This window comes from Monodelphis domestica, chromosome 1 (genome assembly GCF_027887165.1).
Source record: "Monodelphis domestica isolate mMonDom1 chromosome 1, mMonDom1.pri, whole genome shotgun sequence".
Taxonomy (NCBI): domain Eukaryota; kingdom Metazoa; phylum Chordata; class Mammalia; order Didelphimorphia; family Didelphidae; genus Monodelphis; species Monodelphis domestica.
The window spans coordinates 388085214-388098358 of NC_077227.1; the positions used below are offsets into that span (position 1 = coordinate 388085214).

A 13145-nucleotide genomic window follows, 5' to 3' on the forward strand; every position below is an offset into this window, starting at 1 on the left:
GATTCTCTCATTAATACATTCACATCCAAGTTCCAAGGAAATGCCCAGATATGTCCAGGAAAACAAGTCTATTAATTCAGGAATCTGGGGGTCTATATGATAGGCTAAAAATCCCTGGTTGACCCTGATTAGCTTCTGGCTGGGGACAATAGGGCTTAGGTAAAATGACTTCCTGCAATAGAGGAGATGCCAAGTCAGCCTCTGTCAGCCCCTCTGTGTCCATCAACCTATAAAATGTCAGCTATAAACAGGAACAGTTTCTATTCTCGTTGGTGGTGATACCAATGTGGAGAACAGGTTTTTCACTTCTACTTTCTGAATGCTTATGAGAGATTTTAGAGCCTGCTAAAGTCGTTAAAGCTGGGAAAGGGGAATGAGTAACACATGACTACTCTGCTATATGAATATAGAGACAATGAGACAGTGGAGTGACTTTAGGGACTTAATTCCAAATTGTTTTCCCAAATGGTTCTACTAATTCTCACCCACAGCACATTAATATGCTTATTCTCCGAGATGCCCTCCAACATTTGCCAATTTCCTTTTATGTTATCTTTGCTAACATGATGGGCATCAGGTAGAGTCTCAGAGATGCTTTAATTTGCAGTTCTCTAATTACTAGTGATGTGGGCCATTTTTACATGGCTGCTAATAGGAAGACTTCATAGCCTTTGACCATTTATTAATTAGAGAATGGGCCTTGTTCTTATAAATTTGTTTGTTCCTTATATATTTTGGAAATGAGATCTTTATCAGAGGTCGAGTTTTTTCTTTCCTTAGTAAATTGTTTCCTTTCTCATTTTAGCTGCATTTAGCTTCAGAAGTTTTTGCACAAAAACTTTTTTTAAGTGCATATAACAAAAGTCTTGCATTTTATCTTCAAGGAAATCAATCCTTAATTTGGTCATGAACTCTTCCCCTTTCCAAAAGGAAATTTCCTTCTTCCTCCTATAATCTGTATATGGTATGACCTTTTTTTTTCTCATATATCTAGCTGGAGCTTATCTTGGCAAATAATGTTGGTCTATATCTAATATCTGTCAGATTTTCCTATTTTTCCAGTAGTTTTTGTCAAAAAGTGAATCCATGCCCCAGTAGCTAGAGTCTGTGAGTTTATGGAACACTAGCTAGCCTAGCAAGTTCATTGATTTCTGTGAGTTGGGTTTTTAATCTGTATCTTTGATTAACTTCTTTAATTTTTAACCAATTTTTATTGGTTTTGATAAGTACGGCTTTGCTATATAATTTGAGATCTAGGCCCACGTCCTCTCTACTTTTTTCATTACTTCCTGGAGATTTTCAACCTTTTGTTCCTTCAGATTAACTACATTTTTTCCCCCTAGCTCTATAAAGTAATCCTTTGGAGTTTCATTGGTATGGCACTGAACCGATGAATAAATTTAGATAGCACTATCATTTGTATCATATTGCCTAGACCTACCTATAAGCAATTAATATTTCTTTCACTATTTACAAATCTTCATTTCTGTAAACAGTATGTTATATTTTTATTTATGGGTTCTTGTTGTGAAATGACAGATAGACACCTAAACATTTTATACATTCTGCAATCATTTTTTTAAAAACCCTTACCTTCAGTCTTAGAATCAATACTGGGTATTGGTTTCAAGGCAAAAGAGTGGTAAGGGCTAGGCAATGGGGGTTAAGTGACTTGCCCAGGGTCACACCTAAAAGCACTTTAAATGGAAGTTCTCTTTCTCCCTGCTGTGTTTTGTTAGTAATATACAGAAATGCTAATTATTTATGCTATTTTTATATCATCCAATTAATTTATTGCTTTATCCTCTAAGTAAATTATTATATCATCTTCAATAAGCAATACTTTTCTTTCCTTTTTACCTATTCTTATATCCTTCATTTATTTTTCTTGTCTTAATGCTATGGCTAGTGTTTCTAGTAATACATCAAATATTAGTGTGATAATAGTCATCCGTGTTTTACTCCTGATGTTAGTGGAAAGGTGTTTGATTAATCTTCATCACATATAATGCTGGTTCTTGATTTTATGTAGATACTATTATCATATTATGGGTAAGTCCAGTTTTTACTATGATGTCTAGTATTTTGAACATAAATTTGTGCTGAATTTTGTTAAAAGCATTTTTGAGTCCATATCTATTATCATTATTTTGATTGTTCTTTTTATTAATATGGTCTATCGTGTTGATAGTTTTCCAAATATTGTGCTAACCCTGCATTTTCCATAGAAATCCAACTTGGTCACAGTGTATAATCATTTTTAATATGTTGCTAGAGCCTCTTAACTAAGACTATATTTAAAATGTTTGTGTTGTTAATCACTAGGGTTATTGGTGTCTGGTTTTCTTTCTCTATTTTGATTTTTCCTAGTTTAGGTTTAAAGACGATATTTGTATAATAGAAGGCATTTAAAAGAATCTTTTCTAATTTTTGTCAACAGTTTAGGTAATATTGAAATTAATTTTCCTTTGAATGTTTGATAGAATTTGCTTATAAATACATATGATCCTAAGTTTGCTTGGGGTTTTTTCCCCATGGAGAGCTCATTTGTTGCTTGCTTATTCTCCCTACTATTGAGTTAAGATCTCTATTTCTTGTTCTGTAAACCTGGGCATCTTCTAGTTTTGTAAATATTCATCCATTTTATTTAAATTGTCAGTTTTATTGTCATAGAGCTGGACAAATACATTTTCTAGTAATTTTTTATTTCCTTCACATTTGTTGTAAATTCTTTGTTCATTTTTTTGATACTTGCAATTCTTTTCATCTTTTTTAAATCATATTAGCTAGTAGTTTATCTGTTTATCTTTTTTCTTTTTTTTTCAGAAAACCAGCTCCTAGTTTTTAAAATTAGTTCAATTGTTTTTTATTTCCATTTTATTAATCTCTTATTTTGATTTTCAGAATTTCTATTTTCTTGTTTAGTTGAGATTTTTAAGTTGCTGGTCTAGGAATTTTTTTAATTCCATACACAATTCACTGATCCCTTTGTTCTTCCTCTTCTTTTTATGAAATTATTTAGAGATATAAATTTTCCTCTCAGGACCATTTTGATTACATTCACATTTTGGTTTGTTGTCTAATTATTATAATTTTCTTTGATAAAATTATCTAAGATTTCTATGATTTATCCTTTGACATCCCAATTCTTTAAGATTAAGTTATTTAGTCTCATCTTTTCAATATCTTTGTCAAAAAACATTTACTAAATATAAATTTTTTACATCTGTTAGCAAAGGATATATTTAATTTTTCTACTTTTCGGCATGTATGTGTTAGGTTTTATGCCTAATGGGTGGTACTTTTTTTCTAATGATACCATGTACAGCTAAGAAATATGTATGTTACTTTCTATTCCCATTCCATAATTTCCAAACAGCTGTCATATTTGAATTTTCTAAAATTCCATTTATGTCCTTAAGTTCTGTCTTACTTATGTTTTTGTGAGATTTATCTAGGTCTGAAAGGGTAAATTGAGGTCCCTAAATAGCACAGTTTTGTCTATTTCTCTCTAAAAGTTATTTAACTTTTCCCTTAAGTGTTTAAAGCCTCTCATTCAGTGAATATCAGCAAAACCTAGTTTCCCTGTTGATCTTCTATATCAACTATGCTTTTGCTGCTCTTTATTTGAGAACATGATTGCGGCCATTGCTTTTTGAGGTCAACTGAATCACATAGATTTTGTTCGAGCCATTATTGATTTTAAATCTGTGAATCTTGTTTCTTTTATTTCTTTAGAATAATTATGTATTCTAAACATAATGTGGATTCTGCCTTTTCATCTCTTCTACTCTTCTTCCATTTTGAGTGAGTTCATCCCCACTCCCATACAGTTATGATTGATAGTTGTTTATTCCTTTCACCCTATTTTGTTCTTATAGTTTTTGCTTTGACCTTGCCTTCTTTTAAAAAATAAGAGGGTAATGTGAGTTAAGGAATAGAATTAGCACTAGTGATCTACACTTGATGCAATCTCCTAATCTGCTTTCATTCCACTGTCCTTTTCCCTTCGTCTAGATGCCAGTCATAGTTTTTGCATTTTTCTTCCCTTCTCAACCTTCCCTCATAATCTGCCCTCTGAGTTTAGACTTTGTATTGCTTGTGACATATGCCTCTTCTACCTTTCCTTTTATTCCTACATTACCTCTCTCCCAGTTCCCATGTGTTTCTCTGTTGAATTGAATATATTTCTACCAAACTCTTTGTGTGAGTATTTGTATGTATGCCTTCTATGTACCTTTGACTGATTCAGATAAAAGTCAGCTTCAAATTATACCCATTCTCCTCTTTTCCTTTGTTTAATTTCCTGTTTGTGCATTCAGAATATGAGACAGCTCCCTCCCTTTCATTCTTTTTCTTCTATAATATATTCCTTATTCCCTTCCTTTTCTATTTTTCATTTTTAAATTATCAAGACAACACAACCATTCCGAGACAATTTGTTTTATTTAACTCCCTCTGTGACCATTAATGGCATTAGCATTTTTAAGGCACACTTGTTTCTTTAATTCCTATAAATTACTCAAATATATTAACCTTTTATGATACAATTGGGCCCTGTGTTTTTATTTCAAGGTTTCTACTCATCTCTGGGCTTTTTCTTCAAGAATGCCTGAATGTTCTCTCTTTTAAGAAAGGTCTATTTTCCTCCTGTAAGATTATATAGTCACCGTGTAAATGCTAGGCAAATTATTTTTGGTTGTAAACATATTTTTTTGTCTTTTGGACAATCGCAAACTCTCCTCTTCTGTATAGTAATAGCTACCTAATCTTATGTGAAGCTGATAGCAGCTCCTCAGTATCTGAACTCTAATTTGCTGCTTACAGAATTTTTTCCTTAGTCTGGAACTTATGGATTTGGGCCATAATATTCCTAGGAGTTTTCATTTAGGAGTTTCTTTACAGGAGTGAGTGGTAGATTCTTTCTATTTTCATTTTACCCTCAAATAAGACTTGACACTTTCTCTTGATTTCTTGAAATGTTTCTTGAAATATGATAAAAAAAATTCTTGAAATATTTCTTGAAATAACTGTTCTTGAAATGGTTAACATTTATGTAGCACTACTTGTAAATTACATATATATCCCCTTTTATACTCAAAACAGTTCTGTGAGATAGATGCTGTATGTCCATTTTATAGATAAGGAACTGAGACTGGAAGAGATCAATTGGTTTAGTAAAGGTCATACAACTAATAAGTGCATAAAATGTGAAGTCAAGTCTTCCTGATTCCAAGTCCAATGCTCTATCCATTATGCTATCCAACCTCTCTCTCTCTCTCTCTCTCTCTCTCTCTCTCTCTCTCTCTCTCTCTCTCTCTCTCTCTCTCTCTCTCTTTTTTAATCGGTCTTGGCTTTTAAGGAAGCCAAATAATTCTTATGTTTCTCCATTTTGAATTCTTTTCTAGATGACTTGTTTTTTATATGAGATGCTTCATATTTTTTCCATTTTTTCCATTTTTTACTTTGTTTAAATATTTCTTGTCATTTCATAAAGTCATTAACTTCTGTTTGGTCCATTCTAATTTTCAGGAAATCTGTTACTTGAGTACATTTTTGCACATCATATTAATTTTTCTTCCAAATCTTTCCTCCAGTGCTCTTTTAACTTTTCCAATTCTTTTACCCAGAAATCTAATTTTACTTATAATATGATTGTTTCTAACTCTTGCTTCATTCTTCCATGAATTATCATTGAACTTGTGGTCAATTTGCATTTTTCTTCAAGGCTTTGCTTGTAAACAGTATAGAGTTATTCTCTTTCTGGGTTTGTGCTTCAGGTATCTCTGGATCCAAAACATCTCTTTATATATATATTATATACATATATATACATCACTTTTTTATTTACTCATTTATTCCAAGCTTACTATCTGAATCATTTATTAGTGTCAGGTTCTTTATATTTCAGAAGGGAATGTCAGAGTCTTGTTTATTCCTTTATGTTTCTCTACTGTCATGCTACTGCTTTCTCCATATAGTGAATATTTTTTTCTTCAAGGAATTTGGAGGCAATGTCAAGCCAGGTTGCTACAAACTTTCATTTAACCCTTTGTAGTCTAATTTAGGGCAAAATCTAATATTGCTCCTAATCTGAGCTTTGTAGACTCCCAAAACCAGTATGAGTATGAGTGGCAGAACTTCAGGTTTGTCTTTATTTGGAACTTAAGTAATAATAATAATAATGTCAGTGATAGTAATAGCCAGCATTTATGAGGTCCTTTAAGTATTACAAAGTGTTTTCTGTATGTTATCTCATTTGATCCTTACAACAACCTTCTGACATGGGTATTATTATTTATAGTTTACAGATGAGAAACTGAGGCTGACATAAATTAAGTGACTTATCTAGGGTCACACAGCTAATAAATTTCTGAGACTGAATTTGAACTCAGGTCTTTCTCCAACCCTAGTACTAGCTACTTTAAAAGAGAACAGCTACTTATCATCTACTGAGAAATCCTGCAGTTTTGAAGAGATAGAAGTATAAACTTATCTTTGGTCTCTCCACTCACTACTCAGCTGCAAGATTCAGCCCAGGTCTGTGGAATGAATCAAGGTCCTCCTCCAAGGTCAAAGCGACAGATCTACAGGTTCATTCCTGTTCCTGTTCTCTGTACCATATACAGTCCTGGGACCATTCCAAGTCAGAAACTCACTCCTTGTCCTGGTATGTAGGGGGCAGGTTCCAACCTCCACCCACACTAGATTTTTGTCTCAGCTCCAAAATCAGAGCAACACTTAGGTTTCTTCTTTGTACAACATTTCTGACTCCCTCCCCTTGCCCACAGGCTATCTCCCTATGCTGGCCTGAACTAGAAAAATTATTCATTAGAGTTTCTCCTTGGATTTCCTGATTAACATTCAGTCTGGAACTTTTCCTCAACTTTTGTTGTAATAATTGATGGAGGGATCCAGGTTATGCTGCTTCTTCCTACTCTGACATGTTTGCTGTATATGTATAGATATAGACAGATAGATACACATAAGATGGTACAGTGGATAGAACATATGGCCTGGAGTCAGGAAGACCTGAATTCAAATCTAGCCTCAGACACTTACTAGCTATGTGACCCTGGACAAGTCACGTAATCCTGTTTGCCTCAGTTTCTTCGTTTGTAAAATGAGCTAGAGAAGGAAATGGAAAACCACAGGTATCTTTGCAAAAAAACAAAACAAAACACCTCAGATGTGGTCACAAAGACAAATGACTAAAATGACTGAATAACGAAAAATTTGTATACCTATATGTATACATATGTGTATGTGTGTTATAGACATATGTATATTTTGTATGCACATATATGTATATACATGTGTGTGTGTTTTCTTTAAAACTGTATATAATAAAAGCTCACAATTTTATGCAATTTTCTATTCTGTTCTTTGTATCTTGAAAAGCCAGTGTTTGATAATTGTTAAATTCACAGTAAAAAAAATTAAAAACAATAAAAAGATAAAATAATAAAATAAAATCCCTTCCAACTGTAACGCTTGACGTTCTATGTCCCAATGTCCCTCTCTGTTCTAATATTATATATTTTAAGGCATCTTCTAGCTTTAGCATTCAGGACCTGAACCTAAAAGCTATTTAAGGTCCCCAGAATTAAAATTCTATGCAAATCAACCATAGGCAAGGGCTGACAGGGGAAAAAAATGGAAGTACTTTGGGCAGAAATAGAGACTCCAAAATTCATTCTTGCTCACCAACATATCCAAAGTTAATTAGCCCTGGCAGGGTAGACCCAGGAGATTTTTTTTTAACAAAGAGAGATATTTTTAACAAAGACTCTTCCACAGGAAACACGAGAGGGTTCAAGCATTTTACACCTAATTAATGGGACTGGCTGAAGTGCTGGAACATGTTCCAGATTCGTGCTCCACAAATCTATTAAGTAGTTATGATTAAATGAAGCCGGTTGTATTCATAGAGTGGCAGGGCTTCAGGCAAGAATGCAGTAGAATTTTAATTTTAATTTACAGATGCTCCATTGGAAAGGAATATGGAAATAAGGTTGCTTTGGGAAGGAGCTATGATGACTCCTTGATTTTTTACCATAATGAGTCTCTTTCCCACCCCTATACGAGATTACCAGCTATAGTTGTTATGATAAAAATCCACGTGTCCCTCTCTGAAAAATTAGGGTATATTCTTATAAAATAACAGGTATTGGTACTCATAGTACTTGGGATGCCAGACCGAGAAAAGACCTTAGAGATAATCTAGTCCAACCCTTTCATTTTACTAATAAGGAAAACCAAAGTCCTGATAGTGAAGGCAACTTGCCAATGGGTCATATAGCTAGTAAATACAGGTCTAATTTTTCCATATCCAGTGGTTTCTCTACCACAACAAGCTTTATTCTACCACTTATCCCTTTCTCTTCTCTCTACTCTCCCTTCTATTCCCATAGCTTCAAGTCCAGTTCCCACATAGATGGCCCCCAAAGCTCCACCTATAATTCTGTAGATAAGACCTCTACAGACGTCTCAACCCACATCTCCAGTTGCCTACAGGACACATCCACTTTTGATACCTCAACTTCAACCTACTTAAAGAAATTAGTTCCTTCAAGCACCAAGAGGTTAAATGACTTATAAGAGTCACACAGCCAGCATATCATCATCAGAACAGGTCTTGAACAAAGGTCTTCCTGACTTTGGGGCTAGCTCTCTACTCACTAGACCATGCTGGCTCTTTTGCTATTATCTTTCTCCCTAAACCAAGTTCTTCTTCAGGGGAAATCTGTTGCTGTTAATGGCATTGTTTTCTTCTTAGTTTTCCAGGCTCAAAACCTGAGTCATGTTCAACTCTTCTTTCTTTCTCAACCTCCTCAATCAATTAATCAACATTTTTAAGAACCTAATTAAGAACCTTGGGTTCCTCCTCATTGCCTACTGAAGACCAAACTCTTCAACCTTACTTTTGAAGCCTTCCACAATCTGGCTCCATCCTATTCTTCCACACACACACCCTACACACACACATACACACCCGCTATGATTTCCCTCACAAACCCTCCGCTTCAGCAACATAGGACCACTCACTATTTTCCAATTCCAATACATGTCTAGAACTTCTTCCCCTACCTCCACCAGTTGAAATCCTGTTTAGGATAAGGTTCACATGCCACAAGCTTAATGAGCCCTCCCTGGTTTCCCAAGATAAAAAGACTCACTCATGCCTTTTCATTTTCACAAGATTTCTCAAAGTTCTCTTATGCACATTCACTCTACACTTTGTGTTATATTTATTCTGAGCATTGCTCATGCCCTTTACCAGACTTTGAATTCCCTGAGAATATTATCAGTTCATAGCTACAATGCATTTAACAAGTTTGCATGTAAAATCTCACTTGAGCCTTACAACAATCCTGAGAAATAAGTCCTAATAGTATCCCTATTTTATAGATGAGGAAACAGAGAGATGAGTTGACTTACCCAAGATCACACAGTTATTAAGTAGCTGAAATAAGACTTGAACTCCAAATCTAGTGCTCTATCCACTATATCACACAGAAATTTCATCTTAGTCAACTCTTCCTCTCCCAGTAGTACTCAGGTGAGGATTTTACAGGTACTGCCATTGTTGATGTTCAGTTGTTTTCAGTTATATCTGATTCTTCATCACTGCATTTGAGATTTTCTTGGCAAAGATACTGAAATGAATTGCTATTTCCTTCTCCGTCTCATTTTACAAATGAGGAAACTGAGGTGAATGGGGTTAAGTGACTTGCCTAAGGTCACACAGATAGTAAGTGGCCAGATTTTAATTCCATAAGATGAGTCTTCCTGACTCTAGGTCCAGTACACTATCCACTGTACCACCTAACTGCACAAATAGATCATTAATAAACATAAGATTTGAATGGGAGAAAATGGAAACTACAAATAGTTTCTTCCATAGATTCATAGAACTAAAAAGTATATGAAGGGATCATAGAATCTAGAGCTAGAAGAGAACTTAGACATTGTTCAGTCTATACCTTTAGTTTTCCAACTCTGAGTTCTTTTCTCCAGGCTAAATACTTCAAGTTCCCTCCATCCTCTTCTTGACAATGTTCTTCCAAGATGGGACACCTAGTGTTGGACCCAACATACTAGATGTAGTCCAAAGAGGAATCCATAGAAAATATGCTCTTATGAACTTGTGAAGCAAGAAAAAGAGAACTGAACTTAAAGGAACAGGACCCAAGTTCCAATCCTTACTTTTCCATGACCCTTGGGCAAACCACTTTGGCTCTATGCCCCTAGTCTCCACATGTCTAACATGAAGGAGTTGGACTAAATGACCTCCAAGGTCCTTTTGAGATTCTGATTCTATTATCCTGTATCATATATCAAAGTTCTGAATGTTTTCTCTTTTCTCTTTTCTTTACAGATCAAGATCCCTCCATCCCAGTTCTAACCATGCCTCTGGATTCTCTTGTTCCACATCTGATTTGATTATGGCCTCACTCCAAAGAAAGAAGTCATCATGACATGCCCCACCTCCCATCTTCTGCTGATATGAAGTTATGGCCAACTTTTGATAGGCATCCGATAACTGTCATTGCTCCATTATCTAACTGTCATGGCCTTCATAAGACAAAAAGAATAAGGAGCATGAAAAGCAAAAAGTCAGACACTACAGTGCTATTCCCACTTGGGCCTCAAGTTTTCTCAGGACTATCACACAATTGAAGCTTCAATCATAGCTTGATTTTAAGATGCAGTCTTCAGAGTCTTTATCATTTTAAGGACTGAGAACTAGAAAGGATCTTGTACATCATTTAGTTCAAACACATTTTACCAGTGAAGACATTATGACCTAGAAATGGGTAATGACTTGTTCAAGGTCACATGTGGAATAGAGCTGGTATTTTTCCCAAAATTTTCTGCTTCTGAACTTTGTGTTCTCTATATTCCACTATACTTTCTTTCATTTATTCATCCAGAAAGTCCACAATCACACTGCCTGGTTAGGATCCATACCTCTATCTCTTAATTTAGTTAAGAAAGGAGAACTAATTAATGATGAAAGCCTCCATGATAATGGATATTTGAATAGAAAAAGAGTCAGGAGAGCATACCTACCAAGGAGCCCACTCGTGGAGATCTGGTCTCAGAAACTTTGTAGTATCGTGGTTTTGAGAGCAGAGACCCAAAATGGCTACTTCCAGCCATGACTCAATTTGGCGTCAAGCTTTGATTGGTCTAGTCCTCATACTCCTAATCCTCATCACAGTCTTGGGTAATGTGGTAGTATGCCTGGCCGTAGGATTGAACCGCAGGCTCCGGAGCCTCACCAACTGCTTCATCGTGTCCTTGGCCATCACCGACCTGCTCTTGGGTCTCCTTGTACTGCCATTCTCTGCTGCCTGTGAGCTGGGCCAGGCATGCAACTTTGCAAAGCCCCTTTGTAAGATTTATACCAGCCTAGACGTGATGCTCTGCACCGCATCCATTCTCAACCTCTTCATGATCAGCCTGGACCGATACTACGCCATCACAGCCCCGTTGCGCTACAGCATGGTGGTGACACCCAAACGTGTGGTCATTGCACTCACCTTAATCTGGGTGATCTCCATCACCTTCTCCTTCCTACCCATCCACTTAGAATGGAACATTCAAAACCTCACTAACTCAAACTTGACTCCCTATAAATGCAAACTACAAGTCAATAAGGCCTATGGCTTGGTGGATGGGCTGATTACATTCTACGTTCCACTGCTGGTGATGTGTGCCACCTACTATCGCATTTTCAAAATTGCCCGCGAACAGGCCAAGAGAATTAACCATAGCTACTACAACAAGGCCGTCACCATCCGTGAGCACAAAGCCACTGTTACCCTGGCAGTTGTGATGGGGGCCTTCATCATCTGCTGGTTCCCTTACTTCACAGTGTTTGTTTACCGAGGAATATGGGGTGACATCGATGAGACCCTTGAAGCGATCGTCCTATGGCTTGGATATGTCAACTCAGCTTTGAATCCCATCTTGTATGCTGCTCTGAACAGAGACTTCCGCACAGCATACCAGTGCCTCTTTTGCTGTAGGCGTGGTGCTATCACTTCTAGAGGGTCCTCCCTCTCTCCTACCACCTCACGCCGATCCAGGAGCCAATCCCACCAAGTTACACTAGGACTTCAGGAAGAGACATCTCTAAGACAAGCCGTTCAGAATGGAAGCGAAGCCCCATTCCCCCAGGAATCAGACAATTATGGAACTTCAACATTGGCTGGCCAGAGGTATGGGCATGAAAGAGGGAGGGGATATTGACCTAATACCAGTGGCTTCCCAAATTATCCTAATATGTGTCCTTGTAGCTGTGGCTCACCTTTGCCCTATATTTCCCTGACCCTATTGGAGAAGGGTGCCAAAGAGAAAATAATGTCCAAGGGTCAAGGGAATGGTCCTAAAGCCCACCTTTGATTATTAGCTCAGACTTGTTCTCATCCATAGGCATGGTTCTTGGCCTATAGATCAAATTCAGACACCCAAGTCCCACCTCTTTAGTCTTAGTGGTATTTCTTGTCCCAAAGGAGTCACAATAACAAATGGGCTCACCTTTGGTTACTTTTTAGGACCTTCAAATAAGATACTCATCTTCTGGATTTTAAAAGTCTAGAGTCAGAAGCAGTTAGGTGAATAGAGAGAATAGAGAGCCAGGCCCAGAGATGGAAGGTCTTATGTTCAAATCTGGCCTCAGACACTTTCTAGCTATGTGACCCTGAGCAAGTCATTTAACCCCCATTGTCTAGCACTTACCACTCTTCTGCCTTAGAACCAATCATGGTATTGATTCTAAGATGGAAGGTGAGGGTTTACAAAGAAAGAAAGAAAGAAAGAAAGAAAGAAAGAAAGAAAGAAAGAAAAGAAAGAAAGAAAGAAAGAAAGAAAGAAAGAAGAAGAAAGAAAGACAAGAAAGAAAGAAAGAAAGAAAGAAAGAAAGAAAAGAAAGAAAGAAAAGAAAGAGAAAAAGAAAGAAAGAGAGAGAGAGAAAGAGAGAGAAAGAAAGAAAGAAAGAGAGAGAGAGAGAAAGAGAGAGAGAGAAAGAAAGAGAGAGAGAGAGAGAGAGAAAGAAAGAAAGAAAGAAAGAAAGAAAGAGAGAGAGAGAGAAAGAGAGAGAAAGAAAGAAAGAAAGAAAGAAAGAGAGAGAGAGA

The 13145-nt window shown here is 36.3% G+C and overlaps 1 protein-coding gene across 2 annotated transcripts in view; it reads left to right on the forward strand.

Annotated features, from left to right (window-relative positions):
* The window catches only part of HRH2 (histamine receptor H2), a 54919-nt gene that overhangs the window by 18016 nt on the left and 23758 nt on the right, over positions 1-13145 (forward strand). For both annotated transcript variants that reach the window (XR_457913.2, XM_007474099.2), the window contains exon 2: positions 10382-12230. Coding sequence is in view for 1 of the 2 variants with exons in the window: in XM_007474099.2 (XP_007474161.1) it covers positions 11149-12230 (1082 nt within the window). In the remaining variant the exon portion in view is untranslated. The remainder of the gene's footprint in view (positions 1-10381; positions 12231-13145) is intronic.